The sequence below is a fragment of the Misgurnus anguillicaudatus genome, chromosome 24 (assembly GCF_027580225.2).
Source record: "Misgurnus anguillicaudatus chromosome 24, ASM2758022v2, whole genome shotgun sequence".
NCBI classification, from domain to species: Eukaryota; Metazoa; Chordata; class Actinopteri; order Cypriniformes; family Cobitidae; genus Misgurnus; species Misgurnus anguillicaudatus.
The window spans coordinates 46,548,663-46,576,178 of record NC_073360.2 but is presented as its reverse complement, the minus strand read 5'-3'; the positions used below and the strand labels follow the sequence as shown (position 1 = coordinate 46,576,178).

Sequence of the window (27,516 nt, the reverse complement as noted above, 5' to 3'; positions counted from 1 at the left end):
CTGTGGTTGATTGGCCATCCCCAGAGTCTCGCAAGGCCCTGCAGAGATTTCTGGGGTTCGCCAATTTTTAACGGCGTTTTATTCGCAATTTCAGCCAACTTGCCGCACCTCTGACTGCCTTGACCTCCTCTGGTACTGCGTTCAGGTGGTCGGAGGCAGCCCAGACTGCTTTTACCAAACTGAAAGGCTGCTTTGTATCAGCCCCGATTCTCGTGGCACCTGATCGTAAACGCCAGTTCATAGTGGGGGTTGATGCGTCAGATGTGGGGGTAGGAGCCGTGTTAGCACATCTTCAGACGGAAAGGTGCATCCCTGCGCGTTTTATTCCCATCGTTTATCACCCGCCGAACGTAATTATGACATTGGTAATCGGGAGTTGTTGGCTGTTAAACTAGCACTGGAAGAATGGCATCATTGGCTTGAGGGGTCGGGTGTGCCTTTCAAAGTTTACACTGATCACAAGAATCTCGAATACATCAAATCTGCTAAACGTTTGAACTCTAGGCAGGCTCGGTGGGCTTTATTTTTCGGTCGTTTCGATTTCACTTTGTCCTACCGTCCAGGTTCTAAAAACACCAAACCTGATGCTTTGTCCCGCATTTTTGAGCGTTCCGATCGTGTTTCCTCTCCCGAGCCCATTTTACCGGAGACTATATTCATCTCCGCGCTCTCATGGGAGATCGAATCAAAGGTAACCAAAGCCTTAGAAGGGGTAACGCCTCCGGCCCGTTGCCCACCGAACCGGTTATTTGTGCCAGAGGGACTGAGATCAGAGGTTCTTAAATGGAGCCATAATTCTAGTATAGCTTGCCATCCAGGGGTCAGTCGAACCAAATTTTTGGTTAAGCAACGATTTTGGTGGCCAGGGATGGCTCGTGACACACACGATTTTGTATTGGCTTGTTCGGTTTGTGCTGTGGGTAAGTCATCTAATCGTCCTCCTGACGAATAACTTAGACCGCTGCCTGTCCCTTCGAGACCCTGGTCCCATATTTCACTCGATTTTATTACCGCCCTCCCACCCTCCCAGGGTAATATGGTGATTTTAACCGTAGTGGACCGATTCTCGAAGGCGGCTCATTTTATTCCCTTGCCCAAATTGCCTTCTGCCAAGGAGACAGCGGTCATTATCGTAGACCACGTATTCCGGTTACATGGCCTTCCGACAGACGTGGTCTCCGATAGGGGTTCTCAATTTATATCTAAATTTTGGCGAGAGTTCTGCAGATTGCTAGGGGCTACTGTTAGTCTGTCTTCGGGGTTTCTTCCTCAAACCAATGGTCAAACCGAATGAGCCAATCAGGATGTGGAAAGAGTGTTGCGATGTTTGGTTTCCCAGAATCCTTCCTCCTGGAGCCAACAACTCTCTATGGTGGAGTACACGCACAATTCATTACCAGTGTCAGCTACGGGCCTATCTCCGTTTAAGTGTAGTTTAGGGTACCAACCACCTTTATTTCCCAGTCTGGAATCCGAGGTCGCGGTCCCCTCCGCGCACGCTTTCGTCCAGAGGTGCCATCGCACTTGGAGTAGGGCACGTGAGGTTATACTCCAAGTGAGACAACGCACCAAGGCTAAGGCTGATCGCCACCGGTCGAAGCCTCCCGTTTACGTCGTGGGTCAAAAATTGTGGCTTTCTACTCAGAATATTCCGATGCGTTCCGTCTCGAATAAGTTGACTCCCAAATTTATAGGTCCATTTTCTGTTGCTAAGATCATTAACCCAGTAACAGTCCGCCTTAATCTTCCTCCTGTGTACAGACGAATTCATCCGGTTTTTCACATTTCCAAAAATAAACCCGTGTTTAAATCTCGTCTTAATCCGCCTGTCCCGGTTCCCCCCCGCCTCGTCTCGTAGATGGGGAACCAACTTATTTGATTAATCGTATTCTGGACTCCAGACGGAGGGGACGCGGATTTCAGTACTTGGTGGATTGGGAAGGTTACTGTCCGGAGGAGAGAAGTTGGGTTCCTGCCCGGGACATATTGGATCACTCCCTTATTGATGAATTCCATCAACAGGTCAAGGAGCCCGAGAACGTCAGGTGACGTCCTTGGGGGAGGGGGTACTGTCACGGTAGGATAAGTCCATCGTGACTTTCTGTGTTGTGTTTGTCTGTATGACTGAAGTGTGCGTGTGCGTGTCTGATCACTAATGATCTGAGTGAGTGCAGGTGTGCGTGATTGCTTTACTCCAGCTGGCGGTAGTTACTCAGACGGCATATATACTCACCCATTCTCTCTTCTCACTGCCAGATGATTATGCTACGTGTCTTACCAGTCTTATCGTGTTCGTGTGTTCCTGTGGTCTCGTCTTCGCGTGGAGTTCTGCCTGTTTGTGTATCCGGTTTCATCCGACACTCTGAATTCACCCACGAGCACCAGGATCAGTCACCGCAGCCTTTGTCTGTCTTGAGATTTCAATCATATCATCTGTGTCATCTGTTTAATAAACTGTGTTCATTTAATCCTGCATTTGCTTCCTGATTTACACCTCCAGTCATCACACAATGAAATTTTCCTGTACTGTTTTCTGTTTCAGTATCTCGTCATACTGGCAGTTGGAGAAAAAATCTTGTCATGGTTCACACCTCTCTCTTGACTTTAACCTTTGGCATCATATCGTGCTTTGTATTTGTCTGTTCATCACTGTTTTTCTTAATAGTGTAGAGACACTTACCCCTCACTAATTCTTTATCTTCATGTAGACTGGTCAGGGTAAACGTTACACTTTCCTTTAATGACTTCATCTCTTCATCTATAATCTTAACTCATCTGTCTTCTCTGATGTTTCTGCTTCTTTGTATGTTTAAGGTTCATTTCATACAAGTTTGTAATAATAATTAATGTCAGCTACATCACCTTGAAAACTACAAACATAAATCACTTAAATAACCTGAACTTTTCCTCTCTCTGGCAGAATTTCTCCTTTGTTCAGCTTCATCATCTATTCACTGTTCACCGAGTATGAATTTACTGTTTTGTTTTTACATTTATTTTGAATTAGACATAGAAAGTGTTGTGTTTTATTGTAAATTTATTATAAAGTTTGTGTTTGTCCACTAGATGGTGTAGTTTGACTCTGTTGTTCAGAAAGCGTCTGACAGATAATCAACAGCGATAGACCAAAGCTGAAATGTCAAGTTTATCATTTTATTAAACTTTATGTCACTCTATTAAAACGCTATTAAAATTAAATTACGCTCATTTCATCTTTACGGTCATCAGTAGGACTGTAATCAGGACGACATACAACACAATTAATATCAGTTAAATTTAGATTATTGAATATGTTTATTTCATATCACAGAGAGAGAGAGAGATTCAGAGAAAGATGAAAGAGAGACAGTGAATGACTCGACCTGTTTCACACATAAATTCTGACACATTGTGTTTACTCTGTTTTACATCAACACTAACAGAAATGTTTTACATCAGCAGGGGTAAAATCATCAGTTTATAAATGTATTAAATATTACTTTTGAGTTCAGGTTTGGCCGAGATTGACTCATTTGATGCAATACAATCAAAGTCCACGAGATGTCGCTGGTGTGCAGACTGTACTGACATGAATGAGTGAAGAATGAAAGCACCATGAGATGTAATGCACATGAGATGAATTGTCCTTAAGAAAATCAAGCATGACTTTACTATTGTTAGCATAGTTTTATCTGTTTTATTTGTAGAAGGTCTTTGTTATCAGTGCTCACATCAAAAGCCTTCATCTCTGTTGGTATGGAGGAGGATTAGCGTCTAAATGAGCAGCTTTCACATCTGAAAAGACCTCATCAATACTGAAAGAGCAACATCTGCTTTCATCTGTCTTTGTCTATTTCAGTAAGACATTGATAAACTTCATACTGCATCTATTACAACAGCATGAGTTTATAGTAGAAGAGTCCTGAACACAGTCCAGATCTGAAAACCATCTGACAAACATTTGAAGTGAAAAATACAACAAAGAAAACTCAGAACAGCTAAAATCCAGTATCAGACATGAATGGGACAACATTCCTCTCCTAAAAGTTCATCAACGGCTCTCCTCAGTTCCCAGATGTATACAGACTGTTGTTAAAAGAAGAGGAGATAAACATGACCCTGTCACAACTTTATTTACACGTCTTCATTACATCACATTTAAATTTCCTCATTTGATTTGTTTTCTGTGTTTATAAGATTTAAAAATGATTGCATTGTGATTTTATTTACATTTCATTCAGTGTCTCAACTTTTTTGTAATTGATCACATAATCATCAAAAAGTCCTGCAGTCAGATCCTGAAGAACACAAAAGCAAAGACGTCCAATATTTGGATTTAGAGATAAATGAGCTGCGAGTCTTCAATGTTGTGCTGAACTTGAACACATTTCAGTTTAAGATGAAGTTAAAAACCCCAACAGTGTAGAAGAAGAGGAATCTTGTCAGTATTTACTTCAGTTTATGATCCTATGAGATTTCTTGCTCCTCTTACACTGACTGATAAATCGCTCTTATAGGAAATGTGTAGACAGAAGCTGAGTTAGGATGAAGATTTACCTCCAACACTTCAAAGTCAGATTTAGATAAAGTCACAGATCAGATCCTGTACTGAATAATCAACTCATACGGTTAAGAGGAAGTGATGTCACTATTGTGTCTTCTTATTCACCATCAGATCATACTGAAGATCAATCAGACATCTTTACATCACTCGCATCCTAGCCCAAACACTGAAAGAGAAAGTCAATCAGATATGAGATCATCATCAGTGTCAGATGAAGAGATAGAAAAACAAACTATTAGTGCTGTCAGTCATTGATAGAAATGAAATCTTCAACATAATAAACATGTCAACAATCTGTTTATCACATACACATGAGCTACAACAATACAAAAACACATTTCATCTATTTGCTCTGAATATTTGATGTCAATGTAAGAGATGAATGTATTGATATGTATGTAGTATAATATAATGACACACTGACAGTTTTATGAGTTCACACACAAACAGTAAGAAAATGAAGGTGATGCTTTATTTTAAAAGTCCTGGAGGTTGACAGTCGTGTAAATAAAGAGAAACAGCATCAATGTCAAAGCTCGACAGAGAGTTGTGTGAAGTGTCCATCAGATTTTAAGACTTGACTTTCTCTTCTTTTTTCTAATCTTCATCTCTATCATTTATCATCTGTACTTTGTGTTTATCTGTTGTGTATATATTGTGTTTGTGTTGTTATTTCTGTCTGTATTCTGATGATTTGATAAATAATGCTTAAAACATGAAATAAAAACCAAGTTGTTATAAAAGAGTTTAAGATGAACATCTAGTCAAGTGTGCATAACTATAGAGGTGTCGGCCTATCAAACAAACCCCATTAACAAACATCATATATAATGTGTAAGAAGAGTAAGATCACAGTATTAAATCCTGGAGTGAACAAACTCAACATCACAGTTAGTAAACAGACTCAGACATTGGATTGAATTCTTATTGTGTTGATCTGACAAAGCATCAAGTGTTGTTCATGTACACTTCATATTTTCTGTTTGTTGGGTTTAAAGGATACACAGCCTATAACAGCAGCAGATCAATTTACATTTATTTCTAATATTTATATTCTAGGATTTAAATGACACTGCATTAGTTTACTTTAAACATTTTTTTAAATGAGCTCTACTCACCGTACTGTCTGTAGTTTATAATGTGGATCATCTTTTAGATCAGAGATCAGCTTCACTCCTGAATCTGTGAGATTATTATTAGACAGATCCAGATCTCTCAGGTGTGATGGGTTTGATCTCAGAGCTGAAGTCAGAGCAACACAACCTTCATCTGTGATACCACAACAACTCAACCTGTAGAGAACAGAGACTTTGTGTAAATGATGCAAAACTACAAAGTTTGTCCACAAATCTCTAACCTCCATCTCTTCATGTAATGTTCCTCTTTCAATCCCTCAGTAACTGAGACACTGTGTGTTTAAATGTCAAATAAATCCATCACACAGCTGACTATTAGTGTTAGATGTCCTAAACCACATGAACATTTCTTCATAAATCTGTATTGAGTTCATGACTCACACTTGTAATTCTCATCAGGTATTTGATGTAAAAATCTTCCTCTATTAAAGGAGGAATATCAGCTGGAGATAACATAACTCTGATCTTACATTTAAAGATGTTACCGTGTTTAAAGATCAATTTCACTCAATCTATAAAACATTATTAATGTGTGTGTCAGTGTCAATGATGGATCAATGTTTTTAATCATCTTTATAAAAACAACACGACGAGGAGAAAAACTCTTCATACACAATAATATCAGCAAAGATTTCATCAAAGAAACACCAAACGACATTTTCTGACATTTTAACAGAGGAGTTTTGTTGCACGTTGAGGAGAGTTTCTGAATTGCAGATATGAAGAATAAATGATATTAGAGATAAATGATGTGTCTTTGTCATGTATCTATGCTATATAAACTCTTGTATTCTTTCTGATGAGGAGGATTCGGTCGTGATTAAATCATATCTAATCAGTGTTGTTTTCATCAACGATGACGATAACAAAAAGATTTTGTTGACGCACCTTTTTTATGATGTTAACGCGACGATGACTAGCTAATAATGTCTCTAAGGTGACTTAAACATGACGAGACGCTTTCGAGCTATCGTTGACGAGACGAAAATGATTAAAAGTCTGACGTTCACAATGTGTGTAATTTCTGCCTATTTTGCGTGAAATCTGTCTGTTTTTAGCTAAAAAAAAGTATCAGCAATGCTCATAAATCTCTTATTGATTTCAGTGACAGTCTGAAATGTGGAGGCAAATACAAAAGATGTGACAAAACTGTGGAGACAACGCAACAAAAAAAGTCACAATCAGTTTTGTAACAGCTGGAATTATATGTTCTTTGTTGCCATAGTCATAGTTTGCTTTTAGTAATTTGTCTTACATGTTTGATAGTAAAGACCTTTTTGTTATATACATATACAAATACATACATACATACATACATACATACATACATACATACATACATACATACATATATATAAGTCAAACTCTGTGGAACAACGTGTGTCAAAGAACAAGCGCTCGCTCTTTGGATTGGATGCACTGGTCTAACTGCTTGCACAGTTGAAGATGAAGATTTCATCCACATGATGGGGACCTTTGATAAGAAGATGACCATACCCAAAAGAACAAAAATAAACAACTTAGTTGAGAAGATTTATGATGATGAAAAACTAAAGTACAAAGAGCAGCTTGCCAGAGCATGTAAAATAACAATTGGGCTGGACATATGGACCAAAAAAGGACTTACAGCTTCATTTCTGGCAATTAGTGCATGTTTTTTTTGCACTGTGGTTAACAAAGCACAGCACATATCGTTGAGACTGAACAGATCCCACACCCACACACAGCAGAGTGTATTAAACATTGTGTTGACCGATGCATAGAGGACTGAGGAATACCACAACACAAAATTCTAACAGTCATAACTGACAACAGAAGCAACATGATTGCAGCATTCAAGTCTAATGAACCAGATGAGCCCACTAGCTCTGAGGATGAATCCATTGAGACGAATGACCCTGAAGATTCTGAGCTGGCTGTTAGAGAACACCAGAGGTAAATTACTTCAGTTTGCTGTTAATTTTCACTATGTGAGTCACTCCTGAGTTATACTTGTAGGTTATAGTCACTTTTCTTAGCAATTGTTCATGGCAATTTTATTGAATGTCCTTAAAACTATTTTTTTCTCTCTGTATTTTTGTCTCTTCTAGGTTTGGAGCCATAGATATGAGTAGGACCCCCTGCGTTGTACACACTTTACAACTTGTGGTGAACATGATCCAGAAAGACACAAGTGTCAATCGACTGCTGAGCAAAGTTAGAGGTCTTGTTAAGCTCTTCTGCAAGTCATCTGTGGCAACTGAGCGACTGCTGCAGCTGTGTCAACTAACCCTGGTCAAAGACTGCCCTACTAGATGGTCAAGCACATATCAGATGATATCACGGCTTCTCCAAGTCAAGGACTCAGTAGTTCAGGTTGGGATGAGCTGGGACTATTTACTGCCAAGTGAGTGGCATAACGTCGCTGTCCGATGAAACTCACGTATGTTCATTTTGCCGATTTTGAGATTTTTCGACAGATTGAATGTCCAGGTTCATTTCCATATACAGTATGCGTCACATACCTAAATAGCCAATGAAAACTTGTGAAATCATGTCATCTGATTTTCACGTACCCGTTTGGTGTCAAAGCTGTCAATCACGCCGCATATCTTCCGCCTGTGAAGCATCTCGCCGGTCTCGTAAAGTTTCATCGAACCTCAGCACTGGATATAGCCGAATAAACATGACAATGACTTTCCTTCGAGGTAAACGTTTCCCCCGGACGCCAGACTAACATCTATGAGTTACTTAATTACGGTAGGACTGTGCAAACAAAGTATATGTCTAGAATTGGTGTTATACGCTGGGGATTTCCTCACCACTTTGTAAAAGCATTTGGTTAAAATGTTCTGAAAAATCAAGCGATGCTTAAGACTGGTTTTGTGGTCCAGGGTCACATATGTTGCATTGTATGCTGATGGTGTGTTTTCTTGTACATATGTAATGAAATTCATTGTAATCATTTATTAAACGCGCTGCTGTTTTCTACGTTGTGGTGCTTTGGCATTGTTCGGTTGAGCTGGTATTGCAGGGACTTTGTCAGTGTATTGATTCATTGTCCCTTCATAGCTTGCAAGAGACATTTAATACACTTATAATTAATATTAAATAAAGTAAGCGTATTTAACTAAGACGTAGGCTATTTAATAAACTGAGCGTATTCATCTGTCAATACGAAACGCGACTTGGCCATTCTAATTAATGATCGGAAGAACGCGTATCGATCAAAGTTACTGTAAAATATGCACGCATGTCCATTTAAACTCAATTTTGGTCAAATGTGGATTATATCATTACACTGGCAAGAATATGGTTACATGTAAATATGCCGTACCAAGTATGACAACGCTACATTCAACTGCTTTTGATATACGGTGTTTTTTTCACTTCCTGAAAAGTAACCGTTTTGGACATACGTGAGTTTCATCGGGCAGCGACGATAAGCTGTCCGCTGTCAGAGATTTACTCATCACCTTTGCTGAGCATACCCAGTTGTGGTACCTGCCCTTCTGGACCTGCAGGGTCACCTGTCTGAGTTCCCCCATGCCCAGGGATCTAGCTTTAAGGACCTCGCTTCCCTACTCCAAGTTTTCACCTCTCGCTAGTGCTGCATGTTTCCTTGACCCGACAGTTGCACCTGAAGCGTTGATCTGATGAATATTACCATCAGAGCGCCTTTCCGAAAATTCCGCTCGCTCAGCACCGCTCATTGAACCCAGAACGCCCTTTGATAATTTGCTAGTTCGAGAATCTGTAAAAACGTCTAGCAGTAAGTTATGGAATTCAAGCCTTATACATAAATGTAAAGTAAAAATCAAAGTTAAGATTGAGCAGGAAGAAAAATTGAAAGGGACTGCGGAGAGACTGTAAAAGTTATATTAGCAAATATTCATTCTGGAATCTGAACCGCCACATTGCAAGAAAGCACAAGGATGTGCTACGAAAACATGGTAATGCATCAAAGGGTAAGCTAGTTACATACCATTCAATGATAAATAAATACAGATGAGGTAAGGGGCCTATACCATGAAGCTGGTTTAGTTGGTTAGCCAGCTTTGTTTAGGATTAGTTTGTGCAAATCCTGGGTTTTGGGTACCATGAAAATAGCTTTTACCAACAAGGCCTGCACATTGGCTTGGTTTTGTCAACCTGAAACTAATCCTGTAACCCTGAGTTTGTTTAACCATTTTCATGGTACGGGCCCAGGGTGAAATGCTTGTGTTGAATGGAGCCGTAAATCCGATCATGATAACATGCGGACAAAATCATGGCCACGAATTATCTTTTATGCTACATTATGGACACTTCTTTTTCTTATTTAGTCTAAAGTATGGCCATAAATATAAAATTTGTTCCCAATATTCAACAGTTTGTTCCTTGGAATTAATTATTATAATATTTCGTAATTACTATTACAATTATTATTACTTCAAATTATGAATTAGCCTAGTAAAACAAGTGGATGTCGTGGAAACAAATTGTTAATTTGAATTATATCTGGAGCTCCGTATCAAACTGGATCTTAGCTAACAAACAACTGTATGTAAATACAGAACAACACACTACAGAAGTTACTACATCATTTTAAAATATTATTTTAAAAAAACGTAACCGAACCATTAAGCAGACATATAATTTAGATGTAGGCAACAGTAAATAATAATAATAATAATAATAATAATAATAAATAATTATTCTTCTAAATATCAATAAGCGTCATTAATAATAAAAATAATAATACAAATATTACAAAATGTCATGCAATTATTAATGTGTCTTTAATCCCGCTCTTTAAACTCCCAAATAAAACAATTTTGTTTCTTTCCACTTCCCCGGTTTCTCCTCTTTACCGTCTTCCATGTGTCAATGTCGTAAAATGAGGGCGTGGGGGAGGCGGAGACTTGAATTTATATGGGCGTGTTATTCTAATGACGATCGTTTTCAGACGCGGCATTTATGAAGGGCAGATATTGCTTACACCTGAATTTCAGAGGTACGCACAGCTTCATAAATCAGGCGGTGAGAGGAGTGTAAGCATAATCTTACGCAAACATATACGCCCGTTTCTACGCAAGAATGATAAATGAGGGCCATTGTTCATTGCACTTTAGCAATTGGTCAAATAAAGCCACAATTGCCAAAGAAAGTTTTTATTCCTGGCTTTTTGGAGTAAAACAGTGATCCACTGTTACCACTTTATCTGTTTGTAATGTTGTAGTAGCTCAAAGTGTTTTGGTGTTTAAACTCAAACCATTACTTTATTACTGGTGAAAATAGCCAATGTGCCAAAATTTTAGAAGAGCATCAATTCATGGGAAATATATAACTTGAAGTATGGGGATAAAAGGTTTCTGCCCAATGCGACAATGAAGTAAAGCTTGGCAGCACTGTCACGACTCGCACACACACAAATAGTAAGATCCAAAAGCAGTTTTAATGAGGGTGATCCAAAATCATAATCCATACAGCCAAGGGTCAAAATCCATAAATACACTCCAGAAACATAAATCCACCACGAACACAGATACAGAAGGCGATGTGACTAACAACAAGGAATCCACAACATAGACTGAACAGACAGGGCTTAAATACACAAACACTAACAAGGTGAGTGGGAACAGCTGAGAACAATGATCAATGATGACAGAAGGATTATGGGAGATGCAGTTCAATTGCACATGTGACAGTGAGGACAAGAGACATCTGGTGGCTAACTCGGGGAACAACACTAATACATAATTACAAACACAGAACACAGTTTGACACTGTGACAAGCACTGCATCTCCATCAATGAGAAAATCTAGTTTATTATGCAAAGGTTTTAAGGTTAACTGTTGTTTGATGAATTGCAACACTTGCTACAACCTGTCAAACCTAAGCCCATTTATAATACTTTTTAACCTAAATTAATTTGTTAAAGACCACTTTTTTACAAAAATTGACTTAAACTTAATAAATAGACTAAAACCTTTTTGTGTTTTCGTCGACTAAAACTTGACTAAAACTATGAAGTTTGTAAGTGACTAAAATGTGACTAAAACTAAAAAGCATTTTCGTCCATAAGACTAAGACTAAAACTTAAAGAGCTGCCAAAAACAACACTGATTCAAATACATTGGGTCTCATTCACTAAGTATGCATATGTACAAATGTATGCGTGTAATGTGTGTACAGACGTTTTCATAAACAAATCATAATTTAACAAAAACATTCATACAAACATTTCTTCTAAATGAATGCAAAATTGTAAAGAACAACTTAGACCACACGTACGAAATAATCATGAACAAGGAAAATATGTATAAAATATATAACACAGATATATAGGGTTATTTTTGTCTTGTTCATGATTATTGCGTACATTTAGAAGAAATTTTAATATGAAGGTTTTTGTTGAATCATGATTTGTGTATTAAAACGTCTGTACACGAGGGCTGCACGATTAATCGACAAAAGATCACGATCTTGATTCATACATACACGCGATCCTCTTTGTAAATGACGGCGATTTTCTTGCATGTACAGTATTTTCTTGTATTCAGATACAGCGTTCACGTATTTACATTGCAACAATCCAGATGTTATGTCAGTTAAACTTACACTCACGCAGTGTAAAACCACACCCTATTTATTCACCAATCAAACCCGATCGTTTCTCTCCTCTCTTCTCCTCATTTGTGGCGTTTGGCTTTCACTCGCGTGACGTGAAACAAAGCGGCAAACCTAAACGCATCGATTTACTTGATGGATTTGTAGCAGCAATTTTCAAACAAATGAGAGGAAAAACGTGCGCCATTGTGAAAAAACCTGGTGGCGACGTAAAGAGTGAAGATGTAACAATATTGGTTCTGAAAAAAGACAAGGAAATAAGTTACCTCTGGCCGTTTATCAACTGGAAGGCTGCAGCCTCCGTAGGTCGCATATGCAGACTGCATACGTCATTGAGCCTGGTTTAACTTAACTGAGCATTACATTCACAAGTCATAAACATATTACAACAATCTACGATTAACTAAGAATAATAATCAACTTTATATTGTTAATATTCTGAAATAAGACTGTCTTGATGACGTATGCAGCTTAGAAATGTGACCTCCGGAAGGCTGCAGCCTTCAGATTGAGAAACGGCCTCTGTATCATCATTTAGTTCTTTAAAGGTTTTGTGTTTTTAAAGTTTTAAGGTTGACCAGTTTGATGAAAATAAATAGCACCTGTGCTTTTTTGTACAATTACTTTTATTTATTAGTGTTAACATTCTATTGTTTATGTTTAACAGCTAACACATTTTAAGTTACTCATCTTCTAAAATAAGGAAAAGAGACTTTGAAGACACTTTATTATAACTCAAAGTGTGATGTAGCACATTTTTGTTACTTGAGCAATAAATGTTTTTTTTTTGTTGAAAATATGAGAATCGATGAAAGAATCGGGATCTCAATTCTCATGGAGAAAAATCGTGATTCACATTTTAGCATGAATCGTGCAGCCCTACTGTACAAACATTTCATGCTTAGTGAATGAGAGCCATTGATTGAAGTCTGTCAGGTTGAACACATGATCTTATTTCCTCAAGTGTTTGTGTTCATAATGGACAAGATGTTGTGTGACTCTTGAGTGTTTGTCTTCTGTGGACACCCGGTGAGGATAAATGTCTTGTGTGTGTTGTCTATTCATGAATATCAGCTGATGTCACTCACATCTTAAACTTGTCTTCCGCCATTTTGAGTACCTGAAGTGGTCGCAAAAGAACTAAAAGCTATGCCTTCAATATGTTGTGAGCATCAAAATCGCTATTTTACAGCACTAAGAAGGCTCGACACAACATGATACTTTGTTCTCAATGCTGGAGTTCATGTGTAGAGACACAGGTGATACTTCGAGCATTGTTTGTGTACACAGAGTTTACTAAAAATAAAGCTTTTAAACAACTGACTTTGATTGTTTTGGTGTCCGCCTGCTGCCATCTTCCAAGTCAAGATGTATCGATCTCCGAATGCGCTTAAGGATGGAGGAGAGTAAAGATGGATAGCTCCTAATGCATAGTTCCATATAAATGCACGGATAAATCGTTGTTTTGTCGCAAGTGAAAAACAATATTGACCTTCTAGTTAAAAAACGAGCCTCATATGAGATTCATTCAATGAAATTGATTCTTTACGTCTGGCAAAGATGACGAGCGGACATCATGACAGCCAGGGTCAGTTGTTCGAAACCTTTCTTTTTGGTAGACTCTGTGTACACAAACAATGTTCTCAATGTTCGCTTTCATGTGTAGAGATACAGGTGTTACTTCGAGCAAAGTTTCATGTTGTGTCGCGCCTTCTTAGTGTTGTAAAAATATTGGTAGTTCAGTAGCAGCAGACAGTGGAAGAACGCATCAGGGATCGAGTAGGCATCACACACTAACCAAGATATTGTTTTTAAAGTAGCGTTTCTTTTCATGACAGTCAAGGTGCGAAATGTTGTCAGTAAAATATAAGAAATCTGTAAATCATAGCAAGCTAGCCAATGCTTGTCAGTAGCCTACTGGTACTTGGTAGGTACTCAAGATGGCGGCAGGCAACTGGAATTATGTAAAAGGTCACATGACTGATATTTATATAGACGCATCAGTTATGTAACTTAAGTCAGTCAGGTGTGTAGTGGAAATCTAACAACACAACATCATTTATTTTAATCGGAAGATAATATCATTTTAATTTTAAGATATTAGCTCAGTTTTCTCACACAGTTTATGTGTAACTAAACCTCAGTACATGTGTGACTATCAGAGAGATGATCTTACTTCAGTTTCTCCAGTTTACAGTCAGGATTCTTCAGTCCATCAGAGATCAGCTTCACTCCTGAATCTCTTAGATTATTATTATGAGACAGATCCAGATCTCTCAGGTGTGATGGGTTTGATCTCAGAGCTGAAGTCAGAGCAACACAACCTTCATTTGTGATATTACACCTCATCAACCTGTAGAGAACAGAGACTTTATGTAAATTATACAAAACTACAAAGTTTGTCCACAAATCTCTAACCTCCATCTCTTCATGTAATGTTCCTCTTTCAATCCCTCAGTAACTGAGACACTGTGTGTTTAAATGTCAAATAAATCCATCACACAGCTGACTATTAGTGTTAGATGTCCTAAACCACATGAACATTTCTTCATAAATCTGTATTGAGTTCATGACTCACACTTGTAATTCTCATCAGATATTTGATGTAAAAATCTTCCTCTATTACAGGAGGAATATCAGCTGGAGATAACATAACTCTGATCTTACATTTAAAGATGTTATAGTGTTTAAAGATCAATTTCACTCAATCTATAAAAACATTATTAATGTGTGTGTCAGTGTCAATGATGGATCAATGTTTTTAATCATCTTTATAAAAACAACACGACGAGGAGAAAAACTCTTCATACACAATAATATTAGGGATGCACCGATCCGATATTTTGGATCGGTATCGGGGCCGATCCGGCCTTTTTTGCTGGATCGGATATCGGACTAACAGGACCGATCCAATTCCAATACTGCACGTTACCCATGGTTGTCACTGACAAGCGATTAAAACGACAAAGTATTATAAATGTTTTTATGCACTATAATCAAAGTCATCTTACACTCAATAGCTTCATGTGAAGGAACAAATGCACATTTAAAGATATTAATGTTCACAGAAACACTGTAACTTACTTGCAAACTGAGTTAATCCACTGGTGATAAGCGGACGGATAAAAACGCGTCATTCAACACACGACACGCACACAAAAGATAACTGTAACGTTAGGCTTTATTAAAGATCTGATTTTATAAAGTCTCAGTAAGCTGTTGGATGGATGCAATTCAGTATGTGCTGAGCACACGATGCATCTAATCTCTTTGTGTTTTAATAGTTATGAACGTAACTTTCCATTGCGAAGCGAGGATTCCCATGTGAGGATGCTTCTAGAACATCAATGCTGCACCCAGGAAGCGCAGTATTGCGCACTCAATATGATTTAGGCGCATCAATTCTACACCCGAAATGTGCATAAAAGGTCCGGTTAAGTGCATAATTCCCAAAATAATCATCTGCACACTAAAGCTTTTTTACTGTGACTTTTTGCGCAATTAAGAAAATATATTTAGAATACTTATTTGATCAAACGTGCCTATTTTATTTTCTCCTAAACACTGCCATGGTTAATAATTACTAATGTTCTTGTAACTTGTAAATCATTTTATAAAACGGTTAGTTCCAATCCTTGATTCTGATTGGTCAATAGGTGTGCTTTATTCACGATAAAACACTGCTATGACCGCTTCACCCAACGGTTCTATTTAATATCACTGCACCCTTAGCAATACCCTTAGCAACACATAAACATATAATGAGACAAAGTCTGAGAACAGTTTGTTGTTTTTATTTGAACTTTCATGTTGTTGTTTGCAGTCAGGGACTATTTTTTCTAGCGGAAGGAATGCTTTTATTGATTTAACTTCATGAAAGTTGCACTAATATTTTTTTTACTTTAATATTGTGTGGTAACCGTTTTATAAAAGCAATAAGGTACTCGAGGCAAGTGCTGCATCGTGAATAAGCAACGGCTGAAGGGGTTGCAGGCACTCCGCTTCGCGTCGTGCCTAACAACGCCCCTCAGCCGCTACTTATTCACGACACAGCACAGCCTCTCGCACCTTATTGCTTACTTAAATGATTGGTTTTTACATTTAAAATTATAATTATATATAATATATGCTAGATTTAGCAGAAAGCAATATACACATTTATATAGTGTGTGTGTGTGTGTGTGTGTGTGTGTGTCTGTGTGTAATTTAAATTGTTCAAGAAAAATACAGTAATATCGGATCGGCAGGTATCGGAATCGGCCGATACTCAGAATTCGGGTATCGGAATCGGATCGGAGATGGAAAAAGTGGTATCGGTGCATCCCTAAATAATATCAGCAAAGATTTCATCAAAGAAACACCAAACTACATTTTCTGACATTTTAACAGAGGAGTTTTGTTGCACGTTGAGGAGAGTTTCTGAATTGCAGATATGAAGAATAAATCATATTAGAGATAAATGATGTGACTTTGTTCTGTATCTATCCGATATAAACTCTTATATTCTTTCTGACGAAGAGGATTCAGTCGTGATTAAATCATATTCAAAGACACTGACTGGAGTCTGTCAGGTTGAACACATGATCTTATTTCCTCAAGTGTTTGTGTTCATTAGGGGTGGGAATCTATTGGACCCTCATGAATCGATTCAGAATCTACATATATAATTAATATATTAACCGCCATATCGATATGTAACTGTAACTGACATATTGTCTAATCATCATCATTACACACAGTGATTTTGGCAGTATTACTGTATTTATCTAATGCAGCGCACCCAGCGCCTCCGTCTGAATAACAAATGATGTGCATATTTTTACAGAAGTATATTCATGTTCTTATCTATATCTAAACATTTAGTGGCAGGTTTTTGGAAACGCTGTTAGCACATTAGATGAGTGTGTAAATGAAAGGCGCTGTTTCTTCCTGCCGCTCACTGAACAGAGAAAAAGCAGAGGAAGATCATCCCAACATGTATTTTGTTTTCTTGCAGTCAAATAGGGCTAGATGTATTTGTTTTTTCTTTCTCTACTTCTTGTGTAAGCTCCGCTGTGGGTGCTCGTGTGGTGCGCGCTCTCAAGCTGTCCGTGTGCAGCACCCCTCCTGCAGTTGAGTTTGGTTCTGATAACGTCACAATATTATTTTGTAAAATAACACTTAAAAATCTATTCTTGACATTTGTGAATTGATTCAGAATCGTCCACGTCAACATAACGATGCATCAAAGAATCAATTTTTTCATAATGGACAAGATGTTGTGTGACTCTTGAGTGTTTGTCTTGTGTGGACACCCGGTGAGGATAAATGTCTTGTGTGTGTTGTCTATAGACGCACCGGTTATGTAACTTAAGTCAGTCAGGTGTGTAGGGGAAATTTAACAACACAACATCATTCATTTTTATTGTAGTATAATACAATTTTAATTTTAAGCTTTAGCACTGTTTTTATCTTCACAGGTTGTGTTGTGATGAAACACTACAGTACTTTGATGATGTATCGATGTCTCATAATTATTCATGAGACTGCTGATGTATACGCACAACCGGCGCAACGTCATAGAATGTCTCTGAACAGGTTCACGCCCACTTTTGGGGGAAATCGCACTAGACGTTCCATTGGCTTCCATTCAAAACAGCGGAACAAAGCAACCTTCGCACACAGCCGGCAGGCGTAAACAACCCATGAAATCACCCAGATCAAACACGCCGAGTAACCATCTGTCCACCCTGCCGGCCACAGAGCGCGAAAGATACACCAACACACTTAACCCGGTCAATACAAAAACATGTCTCCTTCATTCTCCCAGCATCAAATCTGTGTAACAACGCTCCCTATTGGCCAGAGGTGTCTTACCCGGACATTAAACACGTACCTCATCAAGTCAACAGGGAAGCAAGTGAATGATTTTACTTCGTATTTGAAAGTTACTTCGTATTTATTTATTATGTCTTTATATTTAGAGTAATGAGTACACTTTTCCGTCCAGCCATACAACTAACTGGCTTAGCGATATTTCCAGCAATCACTGGATGGCGTTGTTACACAAATTTGACGCTGTGAGAATGAAAGGGACATGTTTTTATATTGACCAAATTAAATGTGTTAATGTATCTTTCGCGCTCTATGGCAGGCAGGATGGACAGATAAATACTCGACATGTTTAATCTGAGTGATTTCATAAGTTATTTACGCCTGCCGGCTGTGTTAAACCGTTGCTTTGTTCCGCCATTTTGAATGGAAGCCAATGGAGGCGCTGCTTTTTTAACCCCCGAAAAGGGGCGGTGACGAAATTTACAGTCAAGTTCCCGGATGTGCCGGTAGTCCGTATCTGCTTACTGATCAGATCTCTCATTGACTTTATATATCCTTTAAAGTTTAGTGTGTGTTTCTTTTTCACACAGTTTATGTTTAACTAAACCTCAGTACATGTGTGACTATCAGAGAGATGATCTTACTTCAGTATCTTCAGTTTACAGTCAGGATTCTTCAGTACATCAGAGATCAGCTTCACTCCTGAATCTGTGAGTTTATTATGAGACAGATTCAGTTCTCTCAGGTGTGATGGGTTTGATCTTAGAGCTGAAGTCAGAGCAACACAACCTTCATCTGTGATATCACAATCACACAACCTGTAGAGAACAGAGACACACAGTTTGTTCACACACTGATCAAATCTACACTGAGTTGAATTTGTTTCTCTTCTTGTCATCATTTAGTGTTTATGGATATTTTCATTTTAGTTTCATTTATGTGTGTTTGTGTTTTATTGAAACACATCAGTGAGATTTACAAGGAAATGAAGTTCATCAGTTTATGTTTTTATTAACTGTGTGATTTTTTTATACAGTAATGAAATCAGATTTCTCTCATCAGACATCACTAAATTTTCACTTATGTTTTTATTTCTGAATGATTTTGTTTTTTACTTTTTTTTCCTCATCATAATTCAATTTAAATGTTTTATGTTTGTGACTTTAAGTAAGAGTTAAAGTGTTGTGATGAATGTTGAATAAAATCAGCTTCAGTTATCAAATACATTACTGAGATTAAATTAAAATTCACCATTCAACATTTAAAGTGGACCAAAACTTTTTATAAATGTTGTCTTTGAATTTTGAACAATACTTGTTTGAGGACATCTTAGGGTGTTTTCCGACCTGAGTCTATGTTTCAGAACCTGGTGCTTTTTCTCCTTGGTTCAGTTTTTTTAGTCATATGTGAACACGGCAGGGCCGGACTGCTTTAGTCTATGGTCACAGCAGCCACAACTACTAGATGAAGATCAATTAAACACTCCCAGGAGGTTCACAACAAGATTACAATATTCCCGGGATATGTTGTGCTGTTGGCAGTAACAAAAGTCATTAGAGGAACCCTGAACTACAATTTTATTCTATTCAAGAATTCAAGATTCTATTCGATCAGCAAAAAATAAAGGATTGGCTTCATTCAGAAGTGACCACTAAGATAACATAAATGCTTGCCTAATATTAATAAATAGTAAAAAGTTCTCAAGTAATTCAATAATCAAGTAAACAGTAAATGATAAAATAAGAACAGAGAAACAAATGAAAAAACAGACAAATAAATATAACATAAAGTAGCAGATATATTTTATAAAATTACAAAAGTACTTAAGATGTAAGTTGCTCATTTACTAAGTAAACATGACACGCACAACAGCTATCTGGAAAATGATTGGCAGACAGCCGAAAGTGACAAAAACAACGAGAAGATATCGGAGAAGCGTCAGCAGCTAAGTGGCAGTGCCAAACAAAAACGAAAAAAAAAAAAAAGTACATTAAGCCACTTTAGAAAAAATCCCACAAATATGCAGTTTTTTTCGCGCTGATGCCGAGCAGTCTGTTAGGAGCACTAATGATGATGTAAATTAATGATCTGTTGAGCAATCAAATAGCGACGGAGACACCACCGATCAAATAAACAGGAGTGCGTCTGATGAGCCGAAGCATCCAGAAACAATCGACCAACAGCTAGACTTAAGCTCCTACACCCAGACTGAGGTAAATGATGAAACAGACAATCGACGGTTTGCTGTTCCTGGTGATCTGGCCTTGTGGAGGTTCATCACAGAAAAAGTGAGGGAAGAGTAAACAACGTAGAGCTGCAGTCTATCAGAATCAGGCTGACAAATATCCAACATCTGTACGAGATTGTGGAATGGGGGAAGAACACGTTCTCTTATAAATGAATTATTACAGTCTCGTCCACAAAACAACTAAATTATTCATAAGGAATGGCTACTGTACTCCCTGTCAACTGGATTGGTTTATTTCTATTCATGCTTTTCTCCTCACAAAATCATACATTTATTACAGGCTTCTGTGACTGGAAACATCCTGAGAGGATATCCGACCACGAAAAGAGTGCGGATCACCGACGTAACATGCTTGCTTTAATAAACAGAGCAAAACAAATATCTGTAGTCGATGCTTTGATTTGCTGGCAGATGAAGACCGAACAAAACTACTGGAAGGAGGTATTGAGGCGTGTAGTAGCCGTTGTCAAGTTTTTGGGAGAAAGGGGGCTTCCGTTTTGAGGGCATGAGGAAAAACTAGGATCACCACACAACAGAAATGATCTTGGTTTGCTTGAATTGATTGCAGAGTTTGACCCCTTTATACAAGAACATTTAAAGAAGCATGGACAGAAGGGTTAAGGTAAACCCTCCTATTTGTTGTCTTGAATCTGTGAAGAGTTTATATCGTTAATGGACAAAAAAAACTAAAAATATAATAGCAGCTGAAATCCAACAGGCCAAATATTTTTCCATAATTGTAAATTTAACACCAGACCTCTCCCATGTTGATCAGTTGACATTTATTTTTAGATTTGTTAATGCTGAGGGAAGAGTAGTTAAAAAGATTCCTTGGATTTGAGCCCATCCATAGTCACACAGGTGCAAGCCTTGTCGAGTGTTTACTAAAAATGGTGCGAGACTTGGGGTTGGACTTGTCAAATTGTGGTGGACAAAGCTCTGATAATGCGAGTAATATGTCTGGTAAATATAACAAACTTCAAGCACAACAGAAAATGCAAAACCCTTTAATTCATTACACACCCTGTGCCGCTCATTCTTTGAATCTCGTTCGTGTGAACAGCATAAATGATTGCTGTGATGAGGTCACATCATTTTTTAGTCATATCCAATGGCGTGGTGAAGGGAACACGTGTTCTTTCCTTCCGTAGCGCTTTTAGAAGAATAATTCCATTTATTTAATTTGTTCTGTTGACCTCTGTGGTTAAATTATAATCTGACTCCAATTTATAAGTTACCAATACTATTCTGATGCTGATCATAATTTATAAAATTATTATATTTTAATTATCTTAATTATTCAGAATGAATTATATTCACATAGAGAATAAGGTGTAATTCTGAAGGTGCTAAGGCAGTTCCATACAGCTGGGCATAGAGGCATTCTCCTTCTAACTTAAGTTAAAGTTAGAGGTTTCTCCAAAACACATTGAAAATAAGAGGATCCATCTATGCTTTAGGTTGAGGTTACTCCATCTAACCTTAAAACGGGGAGGCAATTACTCCAGTAATATTTTCAATAGAGGCAATTCTCCTAATCTATGTCCCCTTCAATATATGTATCTTAAACTCTGAAAATATAATAAAGATTTGACAAGTTTTGAAATGAATAAAGATTAACAATTTATTTTGCCAGGCAGGTTACACTTAAATCAATAATTTGGTTATTCAAATCCATCAAAAATATATCAAAACATTCAATAAAAGATCAGCATAGAAAAATGAACATTTCACAAAATACAAAGCATACCTGGCAATTAAAGACAGACAAAGTGGTCTAGGAAGATTCTTGTTAAAGATTTCTTCCATGATGTTTTAATACACACACAAAGTGTGGGAGCTCCTGGTTACAGGATGCCTCCATAAGGTTTGAATACACACAGAGTGTGGGAGCTTCTGGGTACAGAATGGCTCCTAGAACATTCTGCCAGGCCACCTTTTATACACAAAATCTACCAAAATCTAGTTTGACCTGTACCAAGTGATACTAAAGAACACCTGGTCAAAATCCAGTTTGACCTGTGCCAAGTGATACTAAAGAGCACCTGGTCAAACTAGCCAGGAGACTCTTGTCAACTGGTCAAACTAGCCAGAAATATCAAGGCAAAACCCCACCTCTACAAGAAATGCATCTTCTATCCAAAGTTCTAAAACCTTAATCCATCTGATCTAAGACTTATAGAAATGAGACCTTTTTACTCATCGCACCATGACCTTTGAAATAATACTAAACATTAATATAAAATTACAATCTAAGAACCACATAATATATATACATTACATCATATATTTCAGCAGAAACTCAGTGATATGAGCCTAAAGGCTAACAGTGCCAAAGCCTTTGTGATGAAGAGATTAGGAGAACAGAGAGTTGCATATCTGTAAATCGGCTTACCCATCAGTCTGTTAGCTGCCTTGACATGTCAAGATCACATATATCCCAGCACATAGAGCCTTTTTTACCAGAGTACCAACACATCTCGACTGTGTCTGTTCCTCGAACATATGAATACAGAGCACCGTTTACCTCGTCTCGTACAAATCTTATTAACATAAAATTAGAACACAATACATTAACAGATGAAACTCAAATGTTAAAATTCGGCCTTCTTAACATTAGATCGCTTACCAATAAAGAACCTATTATCAATGAAATAATTACTGACCAAAACTTAGATGCACTCTGTTTAGCAGAAACCTGGCTTAAAGCAGACGATTACATCAGTTTAAACGAATCCACCCCACAAGACTATTACTATAAACACGTTCCTCATCTAAAAGGGAGAGAGGGTGGTGTAGCTACAATATACAACAAAATGTTCAAAGTAAACCATAAATCCGAACTAAAATTTAATTCGTTTGAAATAATACTGTTAAATATGGAAATAACTGATCGTAACAACAAACAGCTTTCGTTCATTTTAGCTACCATATATAGGCCTCCGGGCCACCACACAGATTTTCTTAAAGAAATAGCAGACTTCCTATCTGAGCTTACAGTCACAGTAGATAAAGCTCTTATCGTTGGGGATTTTAATATCCATGTGGATGACTCAAAAGATGCACTAGGACGTGCGTTTATGGATGTTCTAAATTCTCTCGGTATTAAACAAAACGTGTCAGGGCCCACGCATACTCGTAAGCACACATTAGACTTAATTCTGTCACTCGGACTCAATATTAATGACATCGAAATATCACCCCAGAGCGATGCCGTTTCAGACCATTGCCTTGTGTCATACACAATACTTCTAGATAGGACCGCTCAGTCTACAAAATGCTACAGATTAGCCAGAACAATAATTTCCACCACTAAAGATAGCTTTATTAGCACTCTTCCAGACATGTCTCAAATGAAACATGTAGCAGATAACCGTGAAGATCTGGATATTATAATAGAAAACCTGAACAACGTTTGCACTAGCACGTTAGATGCCGTTGCTCCCATTCGAAAAAAGAGAATCAAAGAAAAAACGCCAGCCCCATGGTATGACCATCACACTGCAGCCCTTAAAAAAGTAGCTAGAAAAATGGAAAGAAACTACCGAAACACAAAGTGAGAGGTATGGCGTTCAGCATGGAAAGAGAGTGTTCAACACTATAGACAGGCTATTAACTCTTTCACCGCCAGCGTTTTTAAAAAAAGTTGCCAGCCAGCGCCAGCATTTTTCATGATTTTCACAAAAGTGTAATGCCTTCCAGAAAATGTTCTTCTTCAAATATATAAACATACAATATATCAAATGAAAGAACAGACCCTCTGCTTTCAAATAAAAAAAAACGTTTCATCCTACCTTGAGTAGTTCTTTTGTAATCAGCTTTTGAATATGGGTAGGTTTCTGCAAAAACACCACATTTAGAGCAAAAAGCAGAGATAATTCCATTTTTGTGACGGATTTTTCATAGAGATCCCATTCAGAGCGATCTTTAAAACAGACATGGACATGCAGCAGCATGCCATAGGGCAATACTTCCGGGTTTAAAAGTTGCGGAAGGGCGCCACCTAGTGGATAATAGCGGTATTGCGGAAAGACGGAAAATCTCGTCATTGGCGGGGAAGCGTTTTCTCTTAATTGACGAGATATCTTGTCAATGGCGGGGAAAGAGTTAAAACCGCCAGATCTACCCATCTCAGTACGCTTATTAAAGAAAATCATAACAACCCTCGTTTCCTCTTTAGCACAGTTGCGAAACTGACTAGAAACAAACAAGAAACCAATAGTAAACTCCAACACAATAGCAACGACTTCATGAACTTTTTCACTAACAAAATTATGTTTATTAGGGAAAACATAGAAACTACGCAAGCAGCCACCACTCTACCCAATAGTACATCTACCACTAGATTATCATACAAACATCTTGAGTCATTTAAACCTACTACAATAGAAGAGCTCTCTAAATTAGTAACGTCATCTAAATCATCGTCCTGTATATTAGACCCCGTTCCGACAAAATTACTAAAAGAGGTATTTCATGTAGTGTCAGACACGGTACTAAATATCTTTAACTCATCGCTAGAATTAGGATACGTTCCAACAGCTTTCAAACTAGCAGTTACAGTGGGGCAAAAAAGTATCCAGTCAGCCACCAATTGCTCAAGCTCTCACACCCAAAAAGACGAGAGAGGCCTGCAATTCCCGTCAAAGGCACACGTCAACTATGAGAGACAAAATGAGAAAAAAAAAATCCAGAAAATCACACTGTCTGATTTTTTAAGAATTTATTTGTAAATTATGGTGAAAAATAAGTATTGGGTCAATAACAAAAGTTTATGTCAATACTTTGTTATATACCCTTTGTTGGCAATGACAGAGATCAAACGTTTTCTGTAAGTCTCCACAAGGTTTTTACATATTGTTGCTGGTAGTTTGGCCCATTCCTCCATGCAGATCTCCTCTAGAGCAGTGATGTTTTAGGGCTGTCACTGGGCAACTCAGATTTTCAACTCCCTCCAAAGATTTTCTATGGGGTTGAGATCTGGAGACTGGCTAGGCCACTCCAGGACCTTGAACTTATTCTTACGAAACCACTCCTTCTTTGCCCGGGCGGTATGTTTGGGATCACTGCCATACTGAAAGATCCAGCCACGTTTCATCTTCAATGCCCTTGCTGACGAAAGGAGGTTTTGAGTGAAAATCTCACGATACATGGCCCCATTCATTCTTTCCTTAACTCGGATCAGTTGTCCTGGTCCCTTTGCAGAAAAACACACCCAAAGCATGAGGTTTCCACCCCCATGCTTCACAGTAGGTATGGTGTTCTTTGGATGCAACTCAGCATCTTTCTCCTCCAAACACAAGAAGTTGAGTTTCTACCTAAAAGTTATGTTTTGGTTTCATCTGACCATATGACATTCTCCCACTCTTCTTCTGGATCATCCAAATGCTCTCTAGCAAACGTCAGACGGGTCCGGACATGTACTGACTTAAGCAGGGGCACACGTCTGGCACTGCAGGAATTGAGTCCCTGGCTGCATAGTGTGTTACTGATGGTAGCCTTTGTTACTTTGGTCCCAGCTCTCTGCAGGTCATTCACTAGGTTCCCCCATGTGGTTCTGGGATTTTTGCTCACCATTCTGGTGATAATTTTTACCCTACGGGATGAGATCTTGCGTGGAGCCCCAGATCGAGGGACATTATCAGTGTTCTTGTATGTCTTTCATTTTCTAATAATTGCTCTCACAGTTGATTTCTTCACACCAAGCTGCTTACCTATTGCAGATTCAGTCTTCCCAGCCTGGTGCAGGTCTACAATTTTGTTTCTGGTGTCCTTTGACAGCTCTTTGGTCTTGGCCATAGTTGAGTTTGCATTCTGACTGTTTTAGGTTGTGGACAGGTGTCTTTTATACTGCTAACAAGTTCAAACAGGTGCCATTAATACAGGTAACAAGTGGAGGACAGAGGATCCTCTTAAAGAAGAAGTTACAGGTCTGTAGGAGAAAGAAATCTTGCTTTTTTGTTATTGACCAAATACTTATTTTCCACCATAAATTGCAAATAAATTCTTAAAAAATCAGACAATGTGATTTTCTGGATTTTTTTCCTCATTTTGTCTCTCATAGTTGAAGTGTACCTATGATGAAAATTACAGGCCTCTCTCATCTTTTTAAGTGGGAGAACTTGCACAATTGGTGGTTGACTAAATACTTTTTTGCCCCACTGTATTAGACCGCTCATTAAAAAAACAAACCTTGACCAGGGAGATCTTAATAACTTTAGACCAATCTCAAATCTACCTTTTCTTTCTAAAATATTAGAAAAAGTAGTGGCAAGCCAGCTACGCACATTCATAGCGAATAATAATACATATGAAAAGTTCCAATCAGGATTCAGGCCCCACCATAGCACAGAAACAGCGCTGCTTAGAGTTACAAATGACCTCCTATTAACATCCGATCGTGGTGAAATCTCAATCCTTATATTACTAGACCTTAGTGCAGCCTTTGACACAGTAGATCACAGAATCTTACTTAATAGACTAGAAAACTATGTTGGCATCAGTGGTCAGGCGTTAGCCTGGTTTAAATCGTATCTAACCAATCGATATCACTTTGTTTATGTAAATGAGGAAGAGTCCTATCACTCCCCCGTTAAATACGGCGTACCTCAGGGATCAGTTCTAGGCCCTATCCTATTCTCGTTATATATGTTACCTCTAGGAGACATTATCAGGAAACATAACATAAGTTTTCATTGCTATGCGGATGATACCCAGCTTTACATCTCGTCACATCCTAGCGAAGCCCACCAGTTTTCTAAGCTAACAGACTGCATTAGTGATATTAGGGACTGGATGGCACATAACTTTCTTATGCTAAACTCCAATAAAACTGAGATACTTATTATTGAACCAAATTGCTCCAAACATAATATGTCAGATTACAGGTTGCCCATAGATGGCTGCATGGTGGTGCCATCTTCCACGGTTAAGAATTTAGGCGTAATGTTTGACAGCAATCTATCTTTCGATAGTCATATGTCCAACGTCTGCCGCACAGCATTCTTCCATCTTAGAAATATCTCAAAAATACGCCATATGCTGTCTGCATCAGATGCAGAAAAGCTTATCCATGCTTTTATGCCCTCCAGAATAGACTATTGTAACTCGTTACTCGGGGGGTGCAATGCAAATCAGGTAAACAAGCTACAGCTGGTTCAAAAATGCCGCCGCAAGAGTGCTT

General features: G+C 38.1%; 2 protein-coding genes across 2 annotated transcripts in view; both read right to left on the bottom strand.

Moving 5' to 3' along the window:
• The window catches only part of LOC141361548 (uncharacterized), a 76,920-nt gene extending 57,937 nt beyond the window's left edge, over positions 1 to 18,983 (bottom strand). The window contains exon 1 of the mRNA XM_073863035.1: positions 18,730 to 18,983. Coding sequence (XP_073719136.1) covers positions 18,730 to 18,983 — 254 coding nt within the window. The remainder of the gene's footprint in view (positions 1 to 18,729) is intronic.
• LOC141361723 (protein NLRC3-like) overlaps positions 1 to 27,516 on the bottom strand; it is an 843,841-nt gene that overhangs the window by 383,982 nt on the left and 432,343 nt on the right. The window lies entirely within an intron of this gene.